This window comes from Hypomesus nipponensis, chromosome 18 (assembly GCF_054491055.1).
Source record: "Hypomesus nipponensis isolate SF chromosome 18, ASM5449105v1, whole genome shotgun sequence".
Taxonomy (NCBI): Eukaryota; Metazoa; Chordata; class Actinopteri; order Osmeriformes; family Osmeridae; genus Hypomesus; species Hypomesus nipponensis.
Genome location: NC_140378.1, coordinates 4,687,815 through 4,709,134, shown reverse-complemented (window position 1 = coordinate 4,709,134; position 21,320 = coordinate 4,687,815). Strand labels below are relative to the sequence as shown.

Below are 21,320 nucleotides of genomic sequence, written 5' to 3'. Positions count from 1 at the left end.
TCTTGACAACTTTAACCCCTTCCTCGCTGGCCTACTGCCGTGTGCCATACGCCCTCTCTAGATCCTCCATACTGGAGCCACGTGCCCTAACCTTCAAGCACTTGACAGTTGAAGTGGAGATAGTATCGTCATTCACCGCACCTGGTAGCTGAGATGGGGTTACTCTACAACCCTGTTACTTTATTGGGTTACTGTGCCTGGTGAATACAGTCCATTCCTTGACTGACCACCGAAATACTTCAAATCCTTCATTTTCTTCTGTGTGATAATAGACATGTATTCTTGAAAGATGTATTCTTTTCTAACAAACGCAACAAACGGATACCAATTCAAATCCCCCGTTGACTCCTACCAAAGTCAGCCAGTTTGAGTTCTCCCTTGTCATTGATGAGCAGGTTCTGGGGTTTGAGGTCTCTGTGGAGAACCTTCCTCCGGTGGCAGTAAGCCAAGCCCCGCAACAACTGGAACAGGAAGATCTGATAGCGAAAGAGAGAGACAGAGAGTGCTATCAGCACCATTCATACACATGGTCCACATTGGCGTTTCCAATAAACAAACTCACTTTGACATTGTGTACACTCATGATACTCCCGCAGTCGTCCATGTACTGCTTTAAGTCCTTCTCCTGGAAAGAAAAACACAAGAACAGATGCTGGAAAAAGGAGAGTTGCTACGGTGTACCGTGTACATGGTGATCAGGAAACAGCCAAGCAGATCGTATACAGAACACATGCATTTATGCATTGACTCACCAGGTATTCAAACACCAGTGTTAGGCACTTATCAGTGTGGATGATGTCATGGAGGGTGACTATGTTGGCATGCTTCAAGTCTTTTAACAGAGACACTGGGGGAGCAAGAGAGAGAGAGAGAGAGAGAGAGAGAGAGATTATTATTGTTATAATGTAAATGCTATGATACATATATTACTGTAAAATTTCCTTTCAATAGGGACTGCTTTGGCAATACTGCTCAACCCGAACTGTCATGCCAAAAAAGCATTCTGAACTGAACTGAACTGAGAGAGAGAGAGAGAGAGAGAGAGAGAGAGAGAGAGAGAGACAGAGAGACAGAGAGAGAGAGAGAGAGAGAGAGAAAGAGAGAGAGAGACAGAGAGACAGAGACAGAGAGAGAGATAGAGAAAGAGAGAATGAGAGAGAGAGAGAGAGAGAGAGAGAGAGAGAGAGAGAGAGAACATTACATGAAACCCACGTCAGTATCATTCTGTACAATATCAAACCAGCCTCCTCCACAAACAGAAATGGATTCAGTAGAGTTTTGCAGGTCAGTGGCGTCGCACACACAATCAGTGGACACGAGAGCGTCCAGCTGGTTAGGAGGTCCAGGTTATCAGTGGGCTCTACCTTCGCGGATGGCGGTGCAGGGCGCTCCCTCTTCATGCTCCAATCGGATCTCTTTCAACGCCACCAGGTTATCAGTCAGCTTGCTCCGGCCCTTAAAAACTGTGGCGTAGGTTCCCTACAGAGAGAAGAGAATATTGCCGGTGTGTTCATGGGTGCACGTTTGTGTGTGCGTGTGAGTGATTGCTAGTCCATGTTGTGCAACTGTGATGGTATGCGGTCAGTCTTACCTCTCCAAGTTTATCCAGTTTGATGTAGGTCTCCAGTTTGCCAAAGCCGATTTCAGACTGGCAAAGAGAAGAGATGAGGTCCTGTTACAATAGCAGTCTTGCAACGCTTGTGTCAGTGACAATATTGACACAACATGGCCGATGGTCATTCTTTCTCTGTCCTGTGGGTTGACATTCCCTCACGGTTGGCTCCCTGCCCACAACACAACAGACATCACCTCGTGTTCCAACTCCTTACCTCGCTGTCATATCCTGGTTATGTCACTATGTCTACAGTCACATGTTCAATCCTTCACTCCGTCTGAAACGTTGCACACCTGCAAGTTGTACAAACAGCCTGTGGCCACAGGGTGGCAGTATGATTAAGGCTAATGTCTGTGTATCTACGATTGATACATTTGCGCAATGAGGACTAATTCGTACATACACCCTCTAATGAAGGCAGCTAATTTAAGATGTAATATACTCCCTTCAAACGTAATTGCTACCTTCGAATTAAAGACTTGAGGTTATGATATCTACTAATGAGTACTTCAAAGTATAATGAGTTTGCATTATTGATGGAGCAATTTAACGCGAGAGTGTGTCCCTTTCGCTTCCCATATCTTCTAGAATGTGTCACTTTCACTATATCATCTTGTTCTGGCCGCTTCTCAACCCTCCACTCCTCCGTTGTCATGTGACCACTGTCTTTGCCTTCCCCTAATCGCACCAAGGGGAAGGGTCTCCAGTGACCAAGTTGGCTAATGAAGCGTGTGATCTCTTTAAGGCTCGCCCAGAAGCCAGCGCCACGCGGCCCCCGGACAAGGATGACACACGTGCACACAGACACACCAGGATGGGCATGGATCTATATGTACAGCAGATTTACCAAGGCCCACTTTTATCTGTCACACACACACGTGTACAAAGACAAAGAGCTGAATTGGTTCTTTTTTCCAATGATGTGCTGGTTATCCCACTGCCAAACCTGGCATTTTAAACATAGCTAGTGTACTTATTCAGAATGAGCTGTATTGTGTGTGAGTGTGTGTGCTGTAATCTGAATAAAAATCCCTGTGAGTTAACGCTCGTATACATTGCCATAGGCAAGGATTTCCAATCCAATGCATGCTTAAACAGACAGTCACCCACGGATTGCTACACACACACACATACACATCTCCCTTGTCTGTCAGTGACAGCTGCTGTCAGTTTGTGTCTGGCTTGTTGGGGAGCTGTGGTGCTGTTCATGTTAGAAGACCCTCACTGCACCCCCCCCCCCCCCCCCCCCGACTGCTCCTCAGGGTTATCCCGCTGGGGGGGAAACAAGCCGGCCGTCTCTTCAGAATAGCAGTAGCCTGGCACTGGCCAGACCAATTCGCAAATGCAAATAAAACATGAGCTTGCTGATTCATCTGGGTTCCCGGGCTGGAAGACGGGTATGCGTACACGTGTATCTCTTTTTAGTCGTCCTTCCTCATCGCTCATGTGTTCTCGTGAACCTCCTTCCTTTCCTTCACATGTGTGTGTGGCACGATGGCATAACAAGGCAGAGGGAGGGAGTGAAGCAGAGAACGAGGACAGGTTGGGGACAGAGAAATACTGTTTCTAATGAAAAGGCTGTGCCTCTGGGAGATTGGTGATTCATGTCTCAGTGTTAGTTTATGTGGCCATTCTTGTCAGAGATATACTGTGTAAGGAGAGCCAGAGAGAGAGAGAGAGAGAGAGAGAGAGAGAGAGAGAGAGAGAGAGAGAGAGAGAGAGGGAGGGAGGGAGAGAGAGAGAGAGAGAGAGAGAGAGAGAGAGAGAGAGAGAGAGAGAGAGAGAGAGAGAGAGAGAGAGAGCAGAGGTGAGGAAACCATTTCATTAACCTATGTGGCCACTCTCCTGAGTTACAGATAGTCCATCAACCAATGAACTGTTTGTTTCATGGCACCTGTTTCCTGGGAACCTGCCAATAGCAACATTAAGGGGGCTTTACCGTCCGGAGTTCACAGGTGTTCGAATTCAATCAGATTAACAGTGATATCAATCACTCTTATTAATCATTTAAATGTAGACTATCAGGAAAAAGCAGGTAAACGGACACCTTCATTTGACAGCGAGTTTGGTTGCGCAATCTGGTGAATAGTTACTGTTTCAAGTGTTGTGTAACATTGCATAATGTTGAGACTTGATATGATGCAACATGTCTAATTCATTAAAATCACTGAATCTTACTGGGCAACTCAGTAAATTATTGATGATCCTGGGTCAAAATAATTGGTTTAAAAGTCACATTATGTAAATGTCCATGATTGGTTTTCCTCTTCTTCATCTTCTCTCTTTGTTTAAATTAAATACCAAAAAAGGAATGAAATATGTTGAATTCAAACTATACAGTAGTGTATCCAACCTACAAGTTAATTAGCCTACTACATTTTTGCTGCCTTGGTAAAATGAGAAATATGAACTGGACTGGGCTGGAGGCCAGATGATACGCTAGATGTATGAGAATTATCTAGATGTTTATTCATCATTATCAACTTTCAATTAGTAATCATGTCAACCATGTTGCTTTCTGGTTTTATATCCTTGTATGAAAAGGCAGCAATAGGCCTATGTGTTTTTTTGTAGATAAATGCTTTATTAGTACTTGTGACTTACTATTGTTGACATCAAACTTGAAAGTAGAGTGGTATAAGGGAGGGACATGACTTCTGCTACTCTAGGTAATAGTTCAAGTTTAAGTAAATAGGTTTATTTCTCTATTCTGTTTGCTTTCCATCAAAACATGTTCTATCTCCCTAAGTCGATATTGCCATCTATTTGTCTTTCCTCATTCCTACTTTGTCATTTGTATAATTTATTTTCTTCCCCTACCTCCTCCTCCCTTTTCTCCTCCATTAGATCCTTCATCATTCTCTCTGTCTGTCCGGCTCACATCTCGCTCTCTGTTTCCTTCTGTCAGGTGTCCCAGTGTAACTCTAGGCAGGAGGAGCCCTGAGGAGATGGAGCCCTGAGAAGACGTCAGACTGCTCAATTATAGATACATGGAATCCCAAATAGCTGGATTCACCTGTCAATGAGACCTGAGTCTCAGTATGACTTTCCTGGTCAAATAAAGGTCAAAAATACAACCTACAACCTCCCTCCCCCATCCACAACTGGCAACAAATAATGCCCAAAGGAAAATGCCCTGGTACGACAAAAGGGTTCATGGGCATCTTTCCCTACCCCCGACAAGCCACCCTGCTCTGCATTGTGGGTTGTCGCAGACAACAAATCGGTATTTTTCTTTCAAAAGGCAGCTAACGTTTAAACCGATTCTTGAAGGTGCCCCGAAATACAGTCTGGAGCATCGGAATCATCCTGCTGAACACCCAGTGAGGGAGACAAAGGAAGGAAGCGGTCTGAGAGATAGAATGAAACACTAAGAGAAAAAAGACCGCAGAAAGAGCAAGACACAAAGGGCGAGAAGGAGACACAACGAGCTTCAGAACAATAAGGAGCGTCCTCGTTCTGAAACCAACGAGACACACAGAGAGGTACGAGCAGAGGGGCTGCTTGAACCAGAGTCCAGTTGAAATAGCCAAATGACATCGAAAGAGAGGAGTTGAAATAATATGGTGAGTGCGTATGAGTACTTTAGGAGCTAGTCCGAATAGAAGCTTGGATAACAAGGGGGTCTGATATTGCATATTCATGACAATCTGCCCACCTCCATCCCCTGTTTTTCCCCGCCACAATGTTTCAGGACGGGTTCATAATAGTATACAATGCAAATCAGCCCCCTACTGGGTCAAAGACATAACTGTGTGTGTGTGTGTATCTGTGTGTGTGTGTGTGTGTGTGTGTGTGTTGGCTTCTCATAGTTTTCTCTCTGCCTGCTTCATCCCATGTTCAATAGAAAGAGGGACAATGGCCATAGCCAACCTTTTAAGTTGCAAACAATGACATGGGAGGACCACATCGCTTTTGTTTTGCCACAAAAGTGCACAATAAAAGGTCCTTGCTGTTTTATCAGACATGTAACTGACTCACCAGAGAGGCCCGTCGTAGCCTGCGGCTCATTGGCTTGTCGAAGGGCGGGCTGTTCATAGCAAACTTCTCTAGGTAGCCCTCCGGCAGGCGGATATCAGCAGGGAGAGACAGGCGCTTGTTTATGTCCTGGGTCAGCACATTTAAAAGAAAGAAACATGAAGGGAAGGAAGAGAGACTGTTACGTTTGAGCAAAGAAAAACAAAAAGACTCATAAAAAAAACGGTATCACAGGTTAGCTAGCATTAATAATGTATTGTATACAGCATATTTTACAGGGGCAAACTTCAACATCCTTCTGCTTTCTCCTGACAACAACTTTACACAACACTTTTGGAGATTATATTACAAAAACCTGTTGAGAATTAGTTATGAGATGCAATATATTAGTTCAACCACACAAGAATTTGTTGTTTCGAAGCTGCTAAATGTTTTCAAGTGCTTGTAGTTGATAAGTTGGTTGGACTGATGTCCATGTAGAGGAAACAAATCAACAGAACAAGTCATTTCTTTCTAATGTACTTTCTACTATACTTTGTAAGATGGCTAAACTTCACACAACTTTTAATATACATTTAAGATTATATTTGCAAGATAAGGAAACTTACAAATAGTACAGTGCAGTGTCTGCTGTTAAAGTAACAATAGGTAAATGTTTTGTCCCCTATGTGTAAGCTAATGATGCCCTCTAAGAGTTGTTTAGCAACACAGACAGCTCAGTTTCAGTGGAATGTCAATGTCAAATGTTTGGAGTGGCCCAGCCAGTCATTTATGTTCCAGCAATGCTTTTCCAGCCAATTGCCTTCGGCGCGGCAGAAGTTACTCCTTGGCTTATTTTGTGAAACCTCTGTCTTCGAGTTGGAAGAAAGTGCAGAGGTTCAGACAAGAATTGGGGGCATACCTTTTTTTCAGTATTACCTAGTACAGCTTTAAAATGCGGATAACAGAGCACACAGTGAATATGGAACATACACGGCCTGTCACCCGTTGACCCAGTTACATGGACTATGCTCCTGAACGCCACTCACCCCCTCTTCTGCACTAGGACTTGACGCTCTACCTCACGGTGTGACTGCCCTAGAAGGCGGCCCTGGGTCACTCGTACTGCAGTGTCTTCATATGCTTCCTACCGTGTGATCTAGTCTAAGTGGGGCAGTGTGTACCAGAAGCTCCTCTATCCTTCAAGGGTTCTTCAGGTCTGTAGATCTTCAGCAGTTGAGAAGGGCAACTTTGGATTTGTACATGTATGTGAGTGCTGCGTGACCCTTCAACGGATCCCATGTAAAGAGACGGTTTACACGGCTGAAAGGCTTGTTCATATCCTTTAGGGAAACAATCACAAACTGTCCATAGGCACGTCTCAATTCCCAACACTTTTGTTATTCAGACACTGGTTTTCGATCCGTATTTAGGGGGACGTCTGGTTGAATGAATCTACTCCTGATCGGAAAGTGCTGAACTTCAGTGGAGCGTGCGTCGCTACATTCTGTCTTGGGGGACACAACTACGGAGTGCCAATCACGCCCAGTTACCATAGCAACCGTGGACAGCCTAGCCCCACAGGACATGTGCGTGTGCATGTGTGTATGTGTGCGTGTGTGTGTGTGTGTTTAAACAGATGCGTTGACATCTGTATGGCAAAACATGGTGGAACACATAAGAGCCTTAACCTTAGAAACGGTGACAGCTCAAACCCCAAACGCAAGCTTGCCCACACATGAACAGACACACGCAGGGGCACACGTGTCACCGTGCGTACCGCCGATGCCAGCGAGATCGTGAAACCGTGTGCAAACAATATCAAAATGTAAATTAAAATAAAGGATTCGACATCTAAGTAGGTCGATGTACTACGTGAACGTATAACACTAGTACCACTCTCTGTTTTGACTGCACACATTGTGTTCAACAGTCAAGTGTTTGGAATATAATCCATGGTAATCAGACCCGCACACATGCCCTCATACTCACAATGCAGAACAGCTGTATTAGGTCCTTCATTGTCCTTCTGAACGTTAATCCTCTACACACACATACTCTCACACACACTTGACCAACTGAATCTGCCCGGCCTGCCACATCACTGTCTACTCACCGACTGACAGAACGAGAGAGAAGGAGACAGACACATCAAATGGCAGAATACCCCCACCCCGCGCTCTGAGGAAGAGGGGGATGGAAGGGAAGTGAGGAGAGAGGGTTAGACAGATTCCTGAGGGGCTGAAGGCAGATGGGCAAAGGGGATGGGGGGGGGGGGGTATATGTAGTGGGGGAGAATGGCCGAGAGGAAACTGAATGTTTACTCCCTCCCCCCCTTCCTTTTCTCTGATACTGCATGTCTCCACCACTCTCACTTGCGTGTGCTTCATCTCTTGGCTTGTCGTTGTACTACACGTGATTATTTCTGCCATCAAACATATCTCCCTTCTTCTCTGTCTCTATTCCCCCCTGCCCCTTCTCTTTCTGAGGTACACATGGTCTAAAAGAGCCCAGTCCACTGTTCACGACCACAGAGCAGCCTGTAAGTCCAGAGGCATTTCCTGCAATACTGCTGCTCTCATCACTCTGCAGCTGCCCCCCCCCCCCCCCATCCACACGTACACGTGCACACACACGAAACACACGTTCGCAAAGACTGAACACACAAGCACGACACATACCTCCCACACCTTCCAGATGTAGAGGCGCATACCACACTGCAACACACACACACATACAACTGAGGTTTCAGACGTTCAGTCTAGTAGGTGTGACCCTCCCTCAGCATGGATCATGACATCACACTGTCCCCAGGTACTGTGTCAGCTGCTCTCATCCGTTGCAGGTGGAGGTGTTTGGGTGTGTTGACGCCCGTGTCCCCGGGGCCCTGTACCTCGTTGGAGATGCGTCGGTGGTGGTTGTTCCTCATGCGAACCCTGACTGGGCTCTGGACCTCATCAGAAGACGTCCCAGACGCCTGGTCGCTCTCACCGTCGGAGCCCATCTTCACGTTCTCGTGGACAATACCTGCAAGCACACATCCACGCAACCCGGTGAATGACCCGTTTGTGACACAGTCATTTTCGCTTGTTTCGGCCTGGTCTACCGAGCATTTGATGTGGAGAGTTATATTGCTGTGCGTTTTCGTTCAGTCCCTGGTGTCGTTCCTAATTCAGTTGATGACCCAGCTCTTGTTAGATTTAGGGCTGGTGCGAAAACCTACTTGGTGGTCAAGTATCTCTTCAGGAACATTCCCGGAGCCGTGATATCATGTAAACAGTGCAGGTGTACTGTCATGAAGATGTTTGCAACTCCCCCTCTCTGATGGGGGGGGGGGGGGGGGGGGCACAATTCATCCAGTATCTCAAACAATACAGATACAAAAGGCTTCTTTATTTTTTTTTAATGAACTATAGGACAAAATCTTTTTTTTTTGTTGGCCATAACCAGCATAGTCCTGGTAACTGGTACAAAAATACACTTGAAGGAAATGTTAGGATATGTCTCAAAACTAAAATACAACTGGTTGTCTGTCCCCAACACCAGCTTGTCATATGTAGCAACATGCCTTTCACACAAACACAGTGGTCAATATCTACCTATGTTAGTAGGGCTATGCCCATAACAAAAGAGCATGTACAAAGGCACTAATGCACTAGACTAAATAAAGTATGAGAAATTCGACTTCATGGATGAGCAAAATAGTCGTCGTGATTGCGATGGTCAAGCAATCCATATGACCCTGCATGCAGTGCAAGATCTCCAGTTTCCAACCCCCAACCCTTTCCCCTCCAGAATCCTTCAGATTAATGAACCATGGTGCAACAGACAAGGCTTGATTGCGTTTGTGTGTGTGTGTGTGTGTGGTGGGGGGAGGAAGGGCTCTCTCTCCATCACACTAAGTTTCCTTCATGGTTGGAGTCTCAGACAGCTTTCACAGATGAGGTGGTGTCTGGTGGGGGGTGGGGGAGTTGCGTTGAGATGGGGACAATCAGAGGTATAGGCTGGATGGAAGGTGGCTGAGTCTCTCCTCTCGCCTGGTTTATATTGGTGAGTATTATTACGGATCTGTCTGCAGCAGGTGGGCGTGCTCCAAATGTCTGTGCTACATACTGATAGGCTTACCGTGCAAAAGTTGGAAAACATCTGGGTTCTAATTGGTCATAGCCATTCATACGGACCCAAAGGTGGAGCTTGTCAAATTTTACAAATTTCCGGATGCCATTTTGAAAATGTACGGAATCAAACGCAGTTGTACATACCTAACATTGAAAAGTTACATACAGTTAAAAAATGTACGTATCATAAAACATGTATAATTATTATTAAAAAAATATATACAATAGTGTTTATAATAGTGTGTCCTTTGGCAAGGCACTTCACCCTACTTGCCTCAGGGGGAATGACCCTGTACTTACTGTAAGTCGCTCTGGATAAGCGCGTCTGCTAAATGACTAAATGTAATGTCAATGTAAATGTTTACCAGGAGTACTGTCACTCTCACAACATCTCTTCTCTACCACTTCCAGTCCAGCCACAAGGTGAAGCGAAGGTAAGAGGGAGGCTGAAGGAATGGAAGAATGGATGGATAGAAGGGAAGGGAGAGAAATATAAGCCCCCTAAGTGATTGGAGCAGCACAGAATTCGGTGAGAAAGAAGGAGGGGGTTCATTTCTCAGTCTGTCAGAGATGGAGGAGGGTCATGTTGTGAAGAGACCTCGGAGGCTGATCTGAGGTCATTTTCAAGTGTTCTTACTTATGGGAGAAGGTCTGAACAGGGGGAGGGTGGAGCTTATATGTTTAAAAGGGGGTTAAGGGTAATATCTGTCCTGGTACTATAGAGGGCAATAAGTAAAAAACAGTACAAAACATGCTGTACCTAAACAAAGACGAGACATACACACACCAGCCATAAGGTAGACAAGGATCCGATGACTTAGTCTGAAGAGGACTAAACATCACAAAATGTTGTAAATTATAATCACAAACTGTTTATTGTTTCTAAACATACTGGCACCTTTAGCTGATCCTGTATCTGGCAACAAAGGCTAACATGGGTATATTTGGCCCTATTTTAGTGTCTGGAGCCCCCCCAAAAGTTTCATTAGCCCCCCCAAAATGTTTTAATAAAAATACAAAACATTTTTTTTTTAATATATTTTAAATCGAAATTAGTTAATTTATCTTCCTAAAACCCACTAGAGGACACAATTTAAAAGGATATTTAAAAACAAATATTCTGGGGGAACATGCCCCCAGACTTGCCTAGTTTTGCTGGGTCACAGGAGAAATAATAGGTTTTATCTAGGGGCTCAGCCCCACCAAAAGTGGGAACCTAGATTTGCCCATGAAGGCTAACATGCTCAAAGTTCATTATTCCTTAACTCATTTTGCACTTGATTATGCCACCGTGTCATCCGAAATTTGGTTATGCTAGTTCTATACTTAACATACAACTCATGTAAGCACTCATTGTACCTATAGAGGATTCAGACTCAGTTTGTGTGCACGGCTATGGGTGCAGTCTTTTTCATCTCCATTGTCCTTCATTGGTTGACAAATAAAGGGAGGTAGAATGCTAACAAAACATGTATATAGACATACAGCATGCAGATGCAGTGCAGATATCCTGCTGAGCGCCAGTAAGCTTTGAGTAACACGAGAAATTCTTCACATTGTAGTGTATATGTTTATGTGTGTTAGACAGGGAGGAAGATCTTTTTTTTTTTGTTGGGTTACCTACAAATTGACGGGGGCTTTTTACTCATGACTCAAAGCTATTGTAATGTGAATTGTCATGGATCCAAGCAGCCAGGCAGTCAAACCCTATTATGTTTGTCAGTTTGGCATATTCTGTAATACAATTCTGACAATAAAAGACTTGAACTTGAACTTCTGACCCTCATCTTTGGAAGTATTTTCCTGTTAAAATTCAAGCGATAAAAAATGCAAATTATAAATCAATACCATGATTACAAGTCTTTTTTCCATGTTTGTATGCATTAATTAACAAAATTAACAAACATTACAAAATAAACAAACATTACATAAGAAAATGAAACTTTAAGTAAGGTAATATGCCACTGCTCAAATAGAATGAAATACTTAAATGACATGACATGAGTCAGGTTTAAATAGTAATTTTCCTGTTTGGGTTGTGTGCATCACAAACAAAAAGGAATTGAACATGTAAATGCCAACGACATGGTACATTAGAAGCTTCCTGTATGTCAAACAACCACAATGACGTTCTGGACAATTACAGTATCTGTCTGAAGTGTCTACAGTGCCTAAAAGACTATAGTTGTGGGGAGTTTGTGAAAACCTAATAGAGGTGAAGGCCCTAGCTTCTCCTTTAAAAAAGAATAGAAACGATGGCTCTTAATGACACAGAAGTAACAAATGTCAGTACGCAGAAAACTGTATTGCATCATGTTTTCAGTGCGTCTCAATGCTATTAACTTGATCCCCCTTGAGGTAAATACTTTCCTACCCATGTCAATTGTATATCTTGACATACATGCACATCTGCTGACATAACTGACATATGCTGATTCATTGCCCATTAGCTTAGCAACATCTGCATCAAATGTGAGCATGTGTGTGAGTGAGTGTAGAGAATTAAGGTGCAACATCAGACACATGAACCACATGTAGAATAGAGCCATGATCACATTAGAAACTAACACTCACTGTTTCCACACCGGAGCTGAGTAAGTGACACCAGACCATGAGGAAATGTAACCAGGATATCTCCATACTAAACACACTGTTATGTCACATTGCTGTTATGTCACAACCTTGACAGTCTAAGAAGTCATGATCTCATTTGGTTGAGGAAACACAGAGGTAAAAAGGTTCCAACATGTACTTTCAGTGGCAAATATATTTATATATATATATATATATATTTTTTTTTACAAATACACGTGACAAGGAGTTCTCCTGTCATTGTGCTGGTTTTGTTCAACTCTATAGAACACTAGGGTGTGGGTATGACTTCACAGTTCAAGATATTACAACTCATAATTTGTTAATAGGTGAAAGTTCTGTTTAGCTTGTAAACTATGGTTTCAAACTGATCATTTGCGTCCCCATTCTCATTCACATACAGTGTATTAATTTCAAACGTGAAATGACACACAATGTAAGTCGTATTTCCGAGAAGACATATTCAAGTATGTAGTATTTCATTCATACTGGGATTTAAGTAGTGTGTCTAAGGGCATGTGGACTAGTGAGCATCAATACGGCGGGGAGGGGAGGGGGGAGTACTCACCGATGTGGCTGCCAGGTGGGTAGCAGGTGTCACGCCTGGGGAGCATGCGGAAGGGTGAGAGCCTCTGAGGGGCTCTCCTCTCCCCGATCCTCCCCCTGTCCCCACTCCTCAGGTCCCCTACACTGTCACCCATCTCCACAACACCAGCCTGGGGGCTCCCGGAAGTGTCCATTTCTTTCAGAAAACACTTGAGTCGAGGTTCTCAAAAGCACATTCGAAAACTTCGGGGAAAAAACTCAGACCCGACCAGCGCTCGCTGCCTGCTGGGATGTAGGTCGTCCTCAAACTGCCTCACTACCTCCAGAACAGCGCAGTCCACAGAGAGGAGACGCCACACCTTGCTCAAGTCGCACACACTCCAACCGGGGAGAACTCTTCAACTACTCCAGTGTATCTCATATTACCTTTAGACACGCCCTCCATCTCTTCCCCTCTCTCTCTCTCTCTCTCTCTCTCTCTCTCTCTCTCTCTCTCTCTCTCTCTCTCTCTCTCTCTCTCTCTCTCTCTCTCTCTCTCTCCCTCTATGTCTATCTCTCTCTCGCTCTCTCTCTCTTTCTCTGTGGCTGCTTACAGAAGGTCAAACGCAGTGCGTGTAGGCACGCTGTTGCAGAGGCAGACCCAGACACATTCACAAATGGATCATGTCAGAAAGCATCCATCTGAAAAGCAACAGTACAATGTTTTTTTGTTGTTGGGCTCCCTTTTCTCTGTGTAGCTCCCGCTGTTGTTCACCCTTGTTTCAGTGGCGTTCCCTTGAACAATCAAATCAGCATGCTCGGACTGCTCCGCTCCTCCTCGCCCTGGTCTATAGGCTCCTCCCAGCCCGGTCCACCCTCACGTTCTACACCGTTCTCTGGCTCAGGCTCACTCCCTCACTCTCGTTCCATACTTTTCTCTCTTTCTTTCCATATTGATCTCCCTCACGCGTCCCATACCCTTGTCTTGACCATGTTCTCAGATATGGAAATGAACGTAGTATTAAGTAATACATTGAATGTACATTGCTGTACATTTCTAACAAATACTGTTTGCAATGACATGTGGAGAGAGCTGTTGGGAAACTCAAAAATCCATCTTTATTATTGAAGTTTGCGTGGTACTGGGATGGTGCACATGTTCTAATCCCTAGGGTATGTGGGATATCCAACCCTCCAACCACATTTTCTCTAAAAGCAGTTCTAATCCATGTATGTGCTTGATAATGTAAGCATATTTTACACCAGTACCAAGACTTGATAGCCTCCTACTCAAATCTTTAGCTAAACAGCTTTTGGCAAACACACTTCTAATCCAGTCCCCGTTTGGCTCATCCTAGCCTCCATTCAGTCAGATTAAACAACAAATAAAACATTCCGAGAGAAAACTGAACTTTTTATGGCTGCGGGTGCAAACATGCTGGTGATCTAATCGGTGATTTGTGATGCTGGAAAGCAAGAATCCCTGTGTAAGCTATCAGGAATTTGTCAGCTATCTAACATTACTCAACTTGCATTGCTCAAACCCTACAGGAAAATATAATGGAAAATATGTGGTATTTGCCGGGAATGACTAACTTGTACACTGCACATAGGTCAACGCAAACTCTGAACGTGCTGATTTTACTGACACGCTCTGAAAGAGAGGCTTCAGTGAGTTCAATGCAGAAATAAACGTCTGTTAGGGTTTAATCAGCAAAGGACGTTGGAGTCTAAAAAGTGTTCAGTGCATGAATGAAGTCAGGCAGCCCACCATGTAAAGAGGTGCGGCCATTTTTGGTACAAGCAGACATCCTGTACTTGTAGCCAGATCGGCGTCACTCATCAAAATAGATACTTGCCTTAATGTTTGCAGTGATTATATTTCAGCAGTATGTTCAGTGGCTGCCATCGATTCGTAGAGCAATAGTGAGAGCACTTGCCAACATAGTCAACACGGCATTCTTGTAAAGCAATTTTCTTTAAACTTGGGTTTAATGTTTTCTTAGCCAGCTGGTCTCATATCAGTTAATCTGTGAGAGTGCCAAAGTTATAAAGGCTGTGCCAAAATTCAGATCAGCCACATATTGGTTAGCAGACTCCCCAGAAAGCTGAGGTATTTGAACAACTGCCGACTAAGGAGAAGGCCTTGAGGATCAACAAAACATCTATGAAGATGGTCTTTTCATAGCATGCAGAGGTGCCCCACTGATTGTCTCCACTCGAGACTGTTAATGTTGAAATCTGGAAACCGAGTGTCAAGTCCATTTGAAGACATGTTAATGAAAAGATGAGGACAGCTATGTTAGTGTGACTCTGTGGGCGGACCACTTTCACACACCTTCAGGGATCCCCAAGCACAAAACAAAATCTCCAGACTGAATTACACATTCTCTACCAGAGTCAGGTGTGGGTGGGTCTTGGAACTCTTTCCTGATATTCCCTACAGATCAGATTTTGTGGAACTAAATGTCAACACATTTAGAGATACATAAATAGTCCTGTGTCTTCTGCTACTGTGGTGGGTTCCAGCTTGTTCATTGTTCAGAGAAAGGCAACGGCGGTGCGCTGATTAGATGATGGAAAAAAGCACTTTTCATTTGAAATAGATTTAAAAGAATCCGTAATAGATCAAAAGTGCCAAACTAAAATTGGTTGTATTGGAGGCTTAAATAGAGCTTAAATGTTTCATGGCAACATTGGTCATTTTAAACACGTTGTAGCCTATTACTTAACCCTTAATAGCTCCCAATTTTCCGTGGTGAAAAATATAGTGGCAGGCCACATTAAACAACAGAGAGTCTTTTGCACATAGCTGTCTGCAAGAGAACACTCCCATGCCAATACAGCATAATGATGGGGTTAAGTGCACGCATACTGAACACATGCTGACGCACACAGACTGCAGCATCCTTGATCTTAAAGCTGTTTGAACACCTCTGGATGTATGTGGAGTCAAGGACAAAGGCTCTCCTTCCGTCACCTTCCTCCCTTCATCCATCGCTCTCCACCTCCATTTTCATCCTTCCCTCCCTCTCTCCTCGCAAAGTGGTGACGTGCTGTGCCGCTTCTGCCTCGTCCTTCTCTGCAAAGTCTCACCAATGACTAGCTCTCGTTTACATTGTTTTCTTTCTTCCTGTATGTTTATTCATCCCTTTGAATGACCTAAAGGCAGGCAAAAAAAAATTCTGAAGAGTTTCAAAAATGCTAAACATGAGCGGAGGATTCCGTAAGGCCTTGGCAGCATGCGTGCACACGGGCTGGAGGAGAGGGAGCGTCGAGCCTCTAGTAATTACCTCTAAACCTTTTATCTGTGTCTGAGGAAGCTTATTATTCAATTACTGAGAGACCAGAGGCCCCAAGCTATACTGCTCTTTCTCTCCCTCTAACTACAGTATTTCCCTCGTTTTATTTATATTCGTTTGTTCATATATTCCTGCAATTCCATCCTCCTTTTCCTGTCTAACCCTTCCCAGTTTATCCTGGCCTGGCCCGGCCCAGTTCGGCCCAGTCCTGCTAATGACACCAAACCTAAAAGTGGAATGATGAGAGAAATTCATAAGCATTCCGTTTTTCTTATTAAATGAGATCAAAGAGAGAAACAATGAGAGGGTGGAGGGAAGGGAAGTGGAAGGGAGAAAGAGAGGGTGCAGGGAAGAGGAAGGCACGGTTGGGGTAGAGGAGAGGAGTCGGGGAGGGGGGAGGGGAGATAGTGATGGGAGAGAAATTATATGTACAATATAGGAATGTAGGGCATTCACAGTTTAGGGCAGTCGGCCGCTTTTCCTTGTCTGTGTGATGGGCTTCTAATCCCCAGGAAGGGAGGGTGAAGGGGAGGAAATGGAGAGATAATGTGGAAGCAAAAGACGGGGCAGACTGACAGCTGTCTTGCTATTAGTGTTGCTACAGTAGGTGAGTGAGACGGGCGAGAGCCTATGAGAGTCCCACGAGTCTAAAAGCCCTGTCGCTCCAACCAGTAACCTTAATCAGCATTCATTCACACACATCAACTGTTCTTCAGCCCCTCCCCCTCCCCCAGACAGATGTACTCAGAGAGATGGAAAGTGTGTTTAATTTGAATCAGGAAGGGTTGGAGGGTGAGAGGAGAAAGAGAGAGAGAGAGAGAGAGAGAGAGAGAGAGAGAGAGAGAGAGAGAGAGAGAGAGAGAGAGGGAGAGAGAGAGAGAGAGAGGGAGAGAGGAAGCAGCATGAAAGGGCATGAAGAGTGGGAAGAGAGCGAGAGCCCGTGATAGGGAACGAGAAGGAAAGGAACAGGGGAGAGGGAGGAGAAGGGAGGAGGTGGGCGCGAAGGAGAGGAGGGTAATCTCTTTAGTGCGGTAGAGGAGCAATTGCATCATCATGCTGCTCCATTAAAAGGGGACGTGGCTAGACTGCCGAGTGGGACGCAATGAGTCAGCGAGACCACCAGTGGGGGCACACACACACACCTCCTGGTTCTAAGAGCAACATCACACACCCACCCATCTCAACACTCTCTCTTTAGTTCGAAGGTGAACCTACGTCGAGTCTGCCGGACAACTTGAAAATCCCCTGGAGGAGTGACAAAAGCAGTAGTGCAGTTAAGCAGCACCGCCAGTACAAAGAGCGGGAGCTCATTCCTCATTCTCTGTATTTCTCTCGAGCTCTCCCTTTTCTCTCGCTCTATTTTCCTTAAATCTCTCCCTTGCCTTCCATCCCTCACTCTCTCTCTTTCTCTCTCCCGCTCTCTCTCATTCTCCCCAATGAAGCTCCTTAGCTGGGCCAAGTCTGGTGGCCGACATTTCTCCAGTCTTACAGGCGTTTGGAGACCGAGTACAGTGAGCCAAGTCGTTGTGGAGCAGGTCTTTCTGTAATACCCTGGGCCCAGGTGTCAGGAGAGTCCATTAAGAAGGTGATATTTCCTCTGCCTAAGATGGAAAGCACCCACTCACCTTTCCCCTTTCCGTTCTTCAGACATTCTACGTGGCAGCCCTTTCTCATTTACGCCTACCCTTTTTTTGCCCTCCCCACCCCACCCCGACTCATGCTGCCCCCCCCCCCCCCCCGCTTCTCTCTCTCCGACTTCACCCCCCCCCCCCCCCCCCCGCTTCTCTCTCTCCTACTTCTACTCCCACAGAGAGAAATGAGCTCCCTGGGATTCCTTGGCCCCTAACAAGGGCGGACAGGGCGTGTGTGAGAGTGAGAGTGAGATTTTAAAGACATTAAAGTACACGTTCTACGTAGAATAATATATAATTGTGAATGCTAAAGAATAGCCAGGCAACAGACACCAATGCTGTCCCTCTGTCAAGTCCAAACCTTAACTGATGTGTGCTTGAGTGTGTGTGTGTGAGTGTGTGTTTGTGTGTGTGTGTTTGTTTGTGTGTGTGTTTGTTTGTGTGTGTGCGCGTGTTTGTGTGTGTTCCACCACCAAGGAGAGCTTCTTCATATCCACAAAGACATTAAAGCTCGATGGTCTTAATTAAGAGAGGATGACGCTGACTCCAGACAGAAGATGGGTCTCCGCACCACAGACAGGCCTCAAATGAGAAGAAGGATTGAAACCACTGAGAAAGAGGCAGACATAGGACCGTGCCAGATGCGCAACAAAGGAAGAACCGAGGAACAACATCAACACAAGTCAGTGTTGGTTGCTACCCCCCAAAAAAGCAGCAGTTAAAAGAGGGTCAAGAGGATGGGGTGCAAACCTTTTAAAGGTTGTACTGCAGTGCATAGTTGTCCTGGGCATCTCTGTGCATACGTCCCGTGTGGGCGCACAGAGGGTGGTTACAGGTGAGGGAACATGTTTGTGTGGGCGTGTTCATCGGCATTGTGATTTGTGTGATTGTGTGTGTGTGTGTGTGTGTGTGTGTGTGTGTGTACCGAGAGATCCGGTCCTGTGCAGGCTGAGGTAGGGCCTGTCTCTGTCCAGCCCTCCAGCTTCTCTACGCAGGGCAGTTCGGCCCAGGTGGCCGGCGTACTGACGCAGGAAGGAGGGAGCGCTGTGAGAGGCAGGGGGATGTACAGCGCACACCACCATAGGTTCTGAGAGAGATGGAGGGGAGAGCGAGAGAGGGAAGAGGAGGAGGGAGAGGAGCACCGGGACAGGAGCAGAGGACAGAGGAAAGGAGGAGACACGGGGGAGGACAAAAGAAGGAGGAAAGAGAGGGTCACAGAGAGACCAGAAAGAGAGGTAATAACAGTGTGTCTGATAGCAGATAAAGAACCGTGTCGAGATAGCAGTAATAACTCTGAACGAGAGAGACGGTCAATGTTTGCTATGACTATCAGGCACACGGGCTATGTACACTGGCTGACATAAGCATAAAGGCTACAATAGAGGGGATCGGAGAATAGGAGGAGAGGGGGAGATGATCTGTACAGTAAGAGAGACAATGTGTCCGTAGCTGGTGACGGCAGCTGAGATCAAAGTCCAGAGATAATGACAGAGAAGCACATGTACGTAGACACAGACAGATGGTCAGGCAGACACACCTAGACAGACGGTCGGAAACAGAGAGAAAGAGATGCGGATTCAATTCAAAAAGGGGAATTCCAGTTGTAGCATGCTAGGGGGTAGACACAAGACTAAGAAGTATAGGAATGGAGCAACCTTTGATTGACAAATGCCGATGATGATCTTTGATGTACAACGGGAAGGTGCATGATAGGTGTATGATGCGAGAGATAGTATCATGGAAGCATGAGGGTTCTGTGAAATGCCTGAGGGTTGAGGAAATGAGTGACAAAATGCAGCGAGTCAATAGGCCCTCATCAGCTTAACCGTTCTGTGTAGTTCTCAGCTAAATGAGGCTGCTTGACAACTCGTTACGGTGTTTTGCTGGAAGTGGTGGCAACAGGCACATTTCTTATCTTGTGCCGCCAAAATCTGTGAGTGTCTGTGTCTCCTGGAGCCTTTCCAGGGATCGTCCTTCTATTGTGTGCATGTAGTCCTCCTCTATGTCCCCTAATCCCCCCTATTGTTGTCGCATATTATCTCAAAAACACAGCTGGGCTTAATCATTCGCCGACTCTCAACATGGGACGCAGTACTAAACATGGAGGTCATGGCAAAAACGGTCTCTGAAAGTGTTGATGACAAGCTCCTCTACGTTCAGCTCGCTTTCCAATTAGCGCCTTGGAAAACGTGTGGACCTTTTTCAACAACTTCACCGCTAAAGCTTCGGCGACAGAAATGTCAGACGTGTGAAGGCAGAGAGATGGGTGGCTTGGGGCAAGTAAAGATGGAGATGTACTGGGAATGTAGAGCAGTTGGAAGTTTCCTGTTTCTCCTCACGTCCCCTTTTTGCCCTCCCCTTTCTCTCTGGATTTGAACTCCTGCAACTTCAGTGCTTGCAACAGTATAGAGGATGTTATAAACTGCAGTAGAAGAAAGATGTGAAGGAGAGAAATGGGAAAATCAGGGTGGGGATGGCGAGGATAACATCAACAAGCGAGAACCATGGGAATGGGATTGGAATTGAAACTGTATGGGAATGATTCATGATATTGTTACTAGAAAGAGAATACATCAAGGAAAATTTGAAAATGCATTCTCCTTCAACTGTCGTCATTCAGTGTACCCACAATACTGTTTTGCCAATTTTATACAATATGTTTAATGAATCCTTTGAGCTAATTTAATGAAAATGGCCGAGTCTGTCTAACATCTGGGTACACATCATTACTCTAACACAGCTCTCTGTCCCACTCAACTGTTACCAGCAATTCTTTATTATTCTTTTTTACATGTACACCAATTCAGAAATGAATATTCAAATCTCAAAACTGTAACTGAGATTGTATCTGTTGATATTCTAGCTGTTCAAGATCTTTGGTATTTTGGAAGATCTTTGTCTCTATGAGAGATCAGACCTCCAAATGCTACTGATGGCTGGAATATGAGGGTCTGAAGCAAGGGTTAGAGAACAGCTTGCATGGTAGAGGCAGCTCCTCTTGCTGTTCTGACCTGCGTCATGAGGAGATTCAGACACACACACACACACACAGATGGTTCACACCTCACCCCACATCTAGTCCCCCTCCACCTGGGGATGCTGTGTGTGTGAGGTCTGACATACAGGTCCATGGGCCCCTCGCAACTCTCCTCTCTCAAACAACTATGTTTGTTTCTCACCATTGTCTCTGGAGGCAGATGGCTCATCCAGGGTCATCTGCTCAGCCAGTTCTGAAAGCGATTCGTCAACAGGCCGCGCGCTGCGTAGAGACATGGACAACCTCCGCTTGATGATCTTCATCCTGTCCATCTCACCAACACAGGCTGGGGCCCAGGGGCCTGGAATCACATAGACATCCTCACGTTAACGACCACTATCGTTACTCCTCATTATCAATCATAATCGTGTCATCATTATCAACACAATGGATGCATGACACATGCTGAAAATGCATTGCAGCAAAAAAGTCTAAGTATCCTCACATGCTGTGCTCCCTGCCGAGAGCAAACATTCCATTATGGGGAACATTTGTCAGGTAAATTGATAAAACTGTTACAGTAAATTTATCTCGAACAAAAAA

The 21,320-nt window shown here is 45.2% G+C and overlaps 1 protein-coding gene across 2 annotated transcripts in view; it reads right to left on the bottom strand.

The window, feature by feature from the left end:
- The window catches only part of LOC146251625 (cyclin-dependent kinase 17-like), a 38,313-nt gene that overhangs the window by 11,445 nt on the left and 5,548 nt on the right, over positions 1–21,320 (bottom strand). The window contains exons 2-10 of one of the 2 annotated variants that reach the window (XM_084679731.1): positions 20,920–21,078; positions 18,666–18,827; positions 8,466–8,599; positions 5,597–5,722; positions 1,592–1,648; positions 1,365–1,479; positions 753–847; positions 563–625; positions 353–476 (exon numbers count right to left, since the gene is read on the bottom strand). In XM_084679731.1, the coding sequence (XP_084535857.1) occupies positions 353–476; positions 563–625; positions 753–847; positions 1,365–1,479; positions 1,592–1,648; positions 5,597–5,722; positions 8,466–8,599; positions 18,666–18,827; positions 20,920–21,049 (1,006 nt within the window). In that variant the 5' untranslated portion in view covers positions 21,050–21,078. The remainder of the gene's footprint in view (positions 1–352; positions 477–562; positions 626–752; positions 848–1,364; positions 1,480–1,591; positions 1,649–5,596; positions 5,723–8,465; positions 8,600–18,665; positions 18,828–20,919; positions 21,079–21,320) is intronic. The other variant, XM_084679730.1, reaches the window with a different exon arrangement.